This window comes from Pogoniulus pusillus, chromosome 37 (assembly GCF_015220805.1).
Source record: "Pogoniulus pusillus isolate bPogPus1 chromosome 37, bPogPus1.pri, whole genome shotgun sequence".
Taxonomy (NCBI): Eukaryota; Metazoa; Chordata; class Aves; order Piciformes; family Lybiidae; genus Pogoniulus; species Pogoniulus pusillus.
In genome coordinates this window covers 6,776,596-6,785,503 of record NC_087300.1, presented here as the reverse complement: position 1 = coordinate 6,785,503, position 8,908 = coordinate 6,776,596, and the positions used below count along the sequence as shown (strand labels likewise).

General features: G+C 51.9%; 1 protein-coding gene across 1 annotated transcript in view; it reads left to right on the top strand.

The window, feature by feature from the left end:
- Positions 1–2,680: 2,680 nt before the first annotated feature.
- The window catches only part of MATN1 (matrilin 1), a 28,282-nt gene continuing 22,054 nt past the window's right edge, over positions 2,681–8,908 (top strand). The window contains exons 1-2 of the mRNA XM_064172538.1: positions 2,681–2,768; positions 6,353–6,699. Coding sequence (XP_064028608.1) covers positions 2,681–2,768; positions 6,353–6,699 — 435 coding nt within the window. The remainder of the gene's footprint in view (positions 2,769–6,352; positions 6,700–8,908) is intronic.

The following is an 8,908-nucleotide window of genomic DNA, read 5'->3' as shown; positions in this document are numbered from 1 at the left end:
GAGCAAAAAACCTCTCAAATGGGAGCAAAAAAAACCCTCCAATGGGAGCAAAAAAACTCTCAAATGGGAGCAAAAAAAAACCTCCAATGGGAGCAAAAAAACTCTCAAATGGGAGCAAAAAAAACCCTCCAATGGGGGCAAAAAAACCTCTCAAATGGAAGCAAAAAAAAAACTCCAATGGGAGCAAAAAAACTCTCAAATGGGAGAAAAAAAAAAAAACCTCCAATGGGGGAAAAAAAACTCTCAAATGGGAGAAAAAAAAAAAACCTCCAATGGGGGAAAAAAAACTCTCAAATGGGAGAAAAAAAAAAAAACCTCCAATGGGGGAAAAAAACTCTCAAATGGGAGCAAAAAAAAACCTCCAATGGGAGCAAAAAAACTCTCAAATGGGAGCAAAAAAAACCCTCCAATGGGAGCAAAAAAACTCTCAAATGGGAGCAAAAAAAACCCTCCAATGGGAGCAAAAAAACTCTCAAATGGGAGCAAAAAAAACCCTCCAATGGGGGCAAAAAAACTCTCAAATGGGAGCAAAAAAAACCCTCCAATGGGAGCAAAAAAACTCTCAAATGGGAGCAAAAAAAACCCTCCAATGGGAGCAAAAAAACTCTCAAATGGGAGCAAAAAAAACCCTCCAATGGGGGCAAAAAAACTCTCAAATGAGGGCAAAAAAAACCTCCAATGGGGGCAAAAAAACTCTCAAATGGAAGAAAAAAAAACCTCCAATGGGGGCAAAAAAACTCTCAAATGAGGGCAAAAAAAACCTCCAATGGGGGCAAAAAATTCTCAAAAGGGAGCAAAAAAAACTCTCAAATGGAAGAAGAAAAAACCTCCAATGGGAGCAAAAAAACTCTCAAATGGGGGCAAAAAGAAGTCCTTAAATGGGAGCAAAAAAAAGTCCTCCATTGGAAAAAAAAACTCTCCAATGGGAGCAACAAAAGCTCTCAAACTGGAGCAAAAAAAAGCCCTCATATAGGAGCAAAAAAGCCCTCAAATAGGAGCAAAAAAGCCCTCAAATAGGAGCAAAAAAGTCTTCAAATGGGAGAAAAAAAAACTCTCTAATGGAAGCAAAAACTCCCCCAAACCCTGATTTGGAGCACTTGCTCCTTCTGGCTAGCTCCAAAGATGGTGGAGAAGCTTCAGTGGGTGATGGGCACCTGGGAGACAGCAGCAGGACAGACCCACGCTGGTTTTGCAGCAGAACGCAGCCACCTTCTGATACTTCAGCTCCCACTTTGAAGGTTGAAAGAGTTAAGAGTGGCCTGGCAGCTGCGCTGAGGACAGCTCCTTTCTTCCCTAATCAAAAAGGCTTTCTCCGCAGGAGCTCTCAGGCTCTGCTGAAGCAGTGTTGGAGTGAAAATACAAAGTGATAAAGTGGCTCTGGATAAGGGAAAGGGGGGGGAGGGGGGAAGGGCTTTGAATTAGAGGTGGTTTGCAACAGCAATGCACTGACAGAGTGCAGATTAAAGGGATGAGGGCTCCGAGGGGTGTGTGGCTGGGAAGGGGAGCAAAGACTAAGCCACCGGAGTGGAATGCAGCCGTTTGAAAGGGGTGAAAAACAGGAGAGGAAGGAGATGCGCTGCCTTGTGGTGAGCCCAGCGTTAAATTCAGCCTCCTCTGGTCCTCCTTGCTGCTCTTGCAGAGAGACAGCTTTGGCTTTCTGCTGGCTGCCAGCATCTCCGGTGCCGTTTGCTGATGTAGGTGGCAGGAGCTGCATCTCCCTCCTGCGTACAGACCTGAGCGCTGCACCGGGAGGTACCAATCCAGCTCCTACCCTGCCTGGCCAGCCCCAGGCTGCTGAGTGCATCCCATTCCCTGCTGCTCTGCACGGGAGCACAGCCTCACAGAGAACTAACTGTTTCCTGCAGGAAGGACTCTGTTCTGCGTCCTCCTCTTCCTCCTGTGCCTCCCCAAGCCTTGCTCTCCTCTTCCTCTCTTCCAGCCAAGCCTTTGCCTGCAAAAGAGGCCAAGCAAGCAAAGCACACCCACACCCACCCACCCCCCGATGCCACAGGCTGGGTGCCAGCCCCGCACTTGGCAGACGTGGGGACTGAGAGGTGATTTGTGTGACACTGTTCCCGTCCCCCTCCTTTCTCCCACCACCACCTCCCCCCTCTCCCTGGGCTCCGCTGGAGGAAGGACACAAGCCTGGCACACCACAGAGGGTTTGCTTACTGCGGCCAGGTCCAGGCTGTGCCGGTGATTGGCAGCTCAAGCGCAGCTCCCCAGGGCTGGCTTCACTGCTCCCACTGTTACGGTCCCAGATTCCCCACATACCACAGCAGTTTGGGGCTCTTTATAGCTTCCCATCCCCTTAGCCCAGCAATGAAGGCATTGTGGAAGGGATGGGGGCCGGCAAGGTTGGACATCCTCCTCCTCCTCCTCCTCCTCCTCCTCCTCCTCCTCCTCCTCCTCCTCCTCCTCCTCCTCCTCCTCCTCCTCCTCCTCCTCCTCCTCCTCCTCCTCCTCCTCCTCCTCTCCCCCCACCTTGGTGCAATATTTTCTCCTGGTCCTTCTTGCTTGTCCCTCTCCCCTCGGTGTCTCCTCCCCCCGTCCCCCCCCCCCAGCACTTCACACGTGTCAGGGGCTGGCCCCATGCCTCCCCGAGGAAGGGCAGGTTAATACCTCTGGGCCAAGGCTCTTGCTGGCCACTCTGCATCCAGCCTCCAGCTCCTCTGCAGACATGGACAGGATTTTCTCTGCCTTGCTGCTCTCTTTGCTGCTTCTCCTCCAGAGTTATGGAGCTTGTGGGGCACCTCCACAGCCAAGAGGTAAGTGTGGAGCTCAGCAGTGGGATGCACACTGATGGTTCTCCACCTTCTTCCTTCCAAGAAGCCTGGGGAAAGAGATAGCAGAAGAAGAAATACCCAAAGTCAATCAGGGAGGCAAAGCAGCCTTCTGAAATGCTTTCCCAAGGCAGCAAGACCTGGAGGTTGTGTTTGCTTCTGCCTCCTGCACTGCGTTAGAGAAGGATGGAGGCACAGCAAAGGTGCCATCAGGCCAGCCCTAGCTCTCAGCATAGCATCAGCCTTGCTGCTTTTGGCTGGAGGGGGCCCAGGCAGCAGAAAGCCTCTTCTCTGCCTTCCAGACCTGCTGCTTCTCTTCTCAGCTCTGCAGAGGGCTGGTTTTGCCCAGAGCTCCAGGAGGAGTTAGCCAGACACCTCATGCTCTGCTTAACCACGCTGAGACCTTCCAGGTCTGGGTCAGGCTGCTGAGGATGGACCTGTCTAAGGTTTTACTTCATCTGTTCTTGAGCAAAATCCTGCTGGGTTTGCATTTCCAAGTAGGGTGTATGAGCAGCCAGAGGGGAGATGAGCTCCCTGCTCTTTGGTCTCTCACTCCTGGTCTGCAATGTGAAGGGAAGGGCTGGAGGGTTGGGTAACAGGCAGCATCTCTCTTCTGCCAAGGGCAGGGTGATGCCAAGGGCTGCATCCAACCTGAGGAACTCACTGCAGGAGAAGTGGCCAAGGCAAATAGTGCTGCTGGGCTTTGAAAGTGTTGGAATGGTCTTCTGATGATGCATAATGCATCGACCTGGGCAGGCTGACAGCTGTAAAACAGGAGGGACAGCGACTGCAGTGGTCACTCTGCTCACCAAGAGGACTTTGCTGCTAGGCTGAGAAGCTGCTCCTTAGCCAGTTGGAAAGGGAGAGTTACCTCTGCAGAGCCACTAAGTGCTACCAAAGTCAGGAAACCATCCCTGGAGGTGTTCAGCAAAAGGCACTTAGTGCCATGGTCTAGTTGACTGGACAGGGCTGGTTGCTAGGTTGGACTGGATGAGCTTGGAGGTCTCTTCCAACCTGCTTGATTCTATGATTCTAAGCTAAACAGAGCAGCTGCTCAACCCAGCCCTGCATCTAAAACACCACTGAATGCTGAGCTCTCAGGCAGCTCTCCTCAGCCCTTAATGACAGTGGCAAAGATGCTCTCAGAGCTACCAAAGCAGTGCATGGAGTTCAGCTGCTCCTGAACAGCTTCAACTGAAGGCATTTTCTTTTGTTTTTAAACAGAGAAGGGTTTCATTTCTGGGTTGCAAATAAACTCTGCTGAGTCAAGGTGTCCTTCAGATCAGACCAGCCTGATTGCCACCTCCTAGAGATCACAGGCTCACAGGCTCACAGGATGTCAGGGCTTGGAAGGGATCCAAGGAGATCATCGAGTCCAACCCCCCATGCCAGAGCAGGACAATGCTGTCTAACACAGATCACACAGGAACACATCCAGACAGGCCTGCAAAGGCTCCAGAGAAGGAGACTCCACAACCTCTCTGGGCAGCCTGTGCCAGGGCTCTGGAACCCTTCCAGGCAAGAAGTTCCACCCCTGCAGTGCTGTGTCCAGTTCTGGGCTCCTCCATTGCAGAGAGATGTTGAGGTGCTGGAAGGTGTTTGGGGAAGGGCAGCAAGGCTGGGGAGGGGCCTGGAGCACAGCCCTGTGAGGAGAGGCTGAGGGAGCTGGGGGGGGTGCAGCCTGCAGCAGAGGAGGCTCAGGGCAGAGCTGATTGCTGCCTGCAGCTGCCTGCAGGGAGGTTGTAGCCAGGTGGGGTTGGGCTCTGCTGCCAGGCAGGCAGGGACATAAGAAGGGGACCTAGCCTCAAGCTGTGCCAGGGCAGGTCTAGGCTGGATGTTGTTAGGAAGTTGTTGTCAGAGAGAGTGATTGGCACTGGAATGGGCTGCCCAGGGAGGTGGTGTTGCTGTCCCTGGAGGTGTTGAAGCCAAGCCTGGCTGGGGCACTTAGTGCCATGATCTGGTTACTTGGCCTGGGCTGGGTGCTAGGTTGGGCTGGCTGAGCTTGGAGCTCTCTTCCAGCCTGCTTGATTCTATGATTCTATGATTCTATGATCTGACAAAGTACCCAGTGCCTGCTTCCCATCTTCACAGCCTGGCATTTAGAGAGACCTTTCGTGGGCAGCCAAAAGCAGAGTGAGCATTAGTGCCTCAGAGGAAAACTAACCTGATTATCTCCTTGCTGGGTCTATCAGAGGGTATTTATTTTCATCTGTTGGAAGGACTGAAAGCTCCTTTAGATTTCACACCCAGGAGCAGCTATAATGTTTATGCCATCCTTTTGGAACAGATTTTGTTGGCCCAAAAGCTCACATTATAAGGAAATAAATAAACAAATGGAAAGTAAAATCTGTCTGCTCAAGAGATAGATAAATAAATAACTCCAATCTCCTTTATGCTCTGACCTCCATCCTCCTCCTCCCTGCAAATCAAGCATCAACAGAGCCTTTGGTGCCCTTACAGAGGACAGGCTAAATGATAGCAAAATGATGAGAGAACAGAACAGGGGTTGGGGTTTGGAAGGAGGGGGAGGGAGGGAATGAGACAATTCATTTAGAAAGCCATAAAATATATATATCTATCAGTCCCTTTTTAATGTTTTGCCAGGGTTGGAAATGAAGATGGAAAGCAGCATGAAAATGGGAAATTAAACCCCAAATCACTGAGCTCTTTGCATTGTTAATGCTTCCTGTTTACAGCATTTGCTTTCTGTGGTGGATATTCAGAGCTGGAGATGGGCTGGGAGAGATTAACTCTCAATTACAGGGTTCTACAGCTCTTCATTGTCCTCTCCCTCTCCCCAACCCCAGCAGCAGAGCTGCTCTTTTGCTGCTTACAGTGTTTCACTGTTAGTGACACAGGCTGGAGAGCCTGAGAGCAGGGCACGTTGTGTTGGTTAGCTCAGCAAAACTGATTGCAGCAGGTTGGAAGGGACAGCCCCCCTCCCCCCCCCCCAAAGGGTATCTGGATGAAGCCCTGAGCAACCTGGGCTGGTGGTAAATGTCCCTGCCCATAGCAGAGAGAGCCAGAATCATAGAATCATAGAATCAAGCAGGTTGGGAGGGACCTCCAAGATCATCCAGTCCAACCTAACACCCAGCCCTGCCCAACCAACCAGACCATGGCACTAAGTGCCCCAGCCAGGCTTGGCTGCAACACCTCCAGCCACACAGACTCCACCACCTCCCTGGGCAGCCCATTCCAGTGCCAATCACTCTCTCTGACAACAACTTCCTAACAACATCCAGCCTGAACCTGCCCTGCCACAGCTTCAGGCTGTGTCCCCTTCTTCTGTGGCTGCTTGCCTGGCAGCAGAGCCCAACCCCACCTGGCTACAATGTCCCTTCAGTTAGTTGTAGACAGCAATGAGCTCTGCCCTGAGCCTCCTCTGCTGCAGGCTGCACCCCCCCAGCTCCCTCAGCCTCTCCTCATAGAGAACAAGATGATCTTCAAGCTGCCTTCCAACCCAAACCATCCCATCATTCTCTGATTCTTTCCCTCCCAGAGGATGCTTTTCCTTTGCCTGTTTACCTTTTGGTTTGCTGGTTTTCCTCCTCCCTTCCCTTTCCCAGGCACCCTGTGCAGAACCAAACCCACCGACCTGGTGTTCATCATCGACAGCTCCCGCAGCGTGCGCCCGCAGGAGTTTGAGAGAGTCAAAGTCTTCATGTCCAGAGTGATTGAGGGGCTTGATGTGGGCCCCAACTCCACCCGAGTGGGGGTCATCAATTATGCCAGTGCTGTCAAGAATGAGTTCTCCCTCAAGACTCACCAAACCAAAGCTGGGCTCCTGCAAGCGGTCCGAAGGATAGAGCCGCTCTCCACTGGCACCATGACTGGCCTGGCCATCCAGTTTGCCATCAGCAGAGCCTTCAGTGACTCTGAAGGGGCCAGGGTGAGGTCTCCCAATTTTAATAAGGTAAGAATGTGATCTGTTCCTTGGGCATTCCTTCTTCTCTTTGCTTGGAAAGTTCAGGAAATGAGGAATCTCCATCCCTGGAGCAGCCCCGGAGCAGGCTACCAGCCAGCCTGGATGCATTCCTGTACAGGCTACCCTGGGTGATGATGCTTTGGCAGGGGGTTGGTCTGGGTGGTCTCTGGAGGTCCTTTCCAGCCTCTAATGGGCTGTGATCCCTGGAGGTCCCTTCCAACCTCTAATGTGCTATGACCCCTGCAGGTCCCTTCCAACCTCTAATGTGCTGTGATCCTTGGAGGTCCTTTCCAACCTCTAATGGGCTGTGACCCCTGCAGGTCCCTTCCAACCTCTAATGTGCTGTGATCCCTGCAGGTCCCTTCCAACCTCTAATGTGCTGTGATCCTTGGAGGGCCTTTCCAACCTCTAATGTGCTGTGATCTCTGCAAGTCCCTTCCAAACTCTCATCTTCTATGATCCCTGCTGGTCCTTTCCAACCTCTAATGTTCTATGATCTCTGGAGGTCCCTTCCAACCTCTAATGTGCTGTGATTCTATGATCTCTGGAGGTCCTTTCCAACCTCTAATGTTCTGTGATCTCTGGAGATCCTTTCCAACCACTAATGCTCTATGATCCCTGCAGGTCCTTTCCAACCTCTAATGTTCTATGATTCTGTGATCCCTGGAGATGTTCAAGGTGAGGCTCAGTGGGGCTCTGACCTGATCTAGTTAAGGATGAAGACAAGGCTTTGAGGAGACCTTGGAGTAGCCTTCCAGTATTATAAGGGGGCCTACAGAAGGGCTCTTCTGAGCATGCAGAGAATGCATATTCTGGCCAAGATGTGGTTTAGCTGACCATGGTGATAAGCCACCATGACCTGCCTAGGTGTGACCTGGGGCAAAATAACAGAGCAGGTTGCCCAGGGAGGCTGGGGATGCTCCCTCCCTGGAGCTGTTCAAGGACAGGTTGGATGAAGCCTTGAGCCACCTGGGAGCTAGTGGGAGGTGTCCCTGCCTGTGGAGAGAGGTTGGAACTGGCTGATCTTGGATGTCCCTTCCAAGCCAAACCATTCTGTGATTCTATGAAGAGCTCAGCTCTGGCATGGGAAGTCCAAGACCTGATTGCAGAGGGCTTTATTGAACAGGAGCAAATTGGGTTGGTTGTCAGATTGAGGCTGAGTGAAAGAAGTCCTTGCCCAGTTGCCAGGTGTTTGGAACTCGTTATTAGCACTACAGAGCTTAGCAAAGAGCTCTAAGCTCAGCTCCTGTAGGTGCAGGACCCATGGAGGAGTAGTTCTCTGGCATAGGTTGCCCAGAGAGGCTGTGGATGCTCCCTCCCTGGAGGTGTTCAAGGCCAGGTTGGATGAAGCTTTGAGCAACCAGTTCTAGTGGGAGGTGTCCCTGCCCATGGCACGGGGCTTGGAACTGGATGATCCTTTCCAACCCAAAGCACTCTGGGATTCTGTGTTAACTGGGAAATCAACCCCCCTTACCCTCTGCTGTCACAGATTCCTTCCAGCCAGGTCAACCAGGGGGCAAAAATATGTTGGCAGTTGAAGTCTTACTCGAATTATCCAGCCCAAGAACAGTGTTTTGGAGATACAAGAAAGGGCAGAGCATCATAATACCCTGACAGGAGCATGCAGCCCACTACCAGGAGAGCTCTAAGCTCAGCTCCTGTAGGTGCAGGACCCATGTAGGAGTAGTTGTCTGAACGACACCAAAGGGATTAAGTGTGGATTCAGCCTTCAGCTCACATCTTCTGTTGTGTGAAGCTCCAAGCACCTGCCAAGGTGTGTTGTGCTTCCTCTCTCTTTCCCAGCAGCAGCAGAATGCCTGCTGTAGGGTCACAGGAGGGACAGCAGCAGAGATCCAAGCTCCCACCAGGCACTCAGAGAGCTCAGGGCTGTTCCCTTTCTCCATGGATGACCTCACTGAAGAGCTGTTTCAGCTGTTGCAATGGGAGGAGAGGATTCCTCCAGTGAAACTGCTCCAGGGAAGCTGGTGGGAATTGTTGAATGACAGAATGGTAGAGGTTGGAAGGGAGCCCCAAAGATCACCCAGATCAAGCTCCCTGCCAAAGCAGGAGCACCCAGGGCAGGTCACACAGGAACACATCCAGGTGGGTTTTGAGTGTCTCCAGAGGAGACTCCACAACCTCTGTGGGCAGCCTATTCCAGGCCTCCAGCACCCTCACACAGACAAAGTTTCCCCTC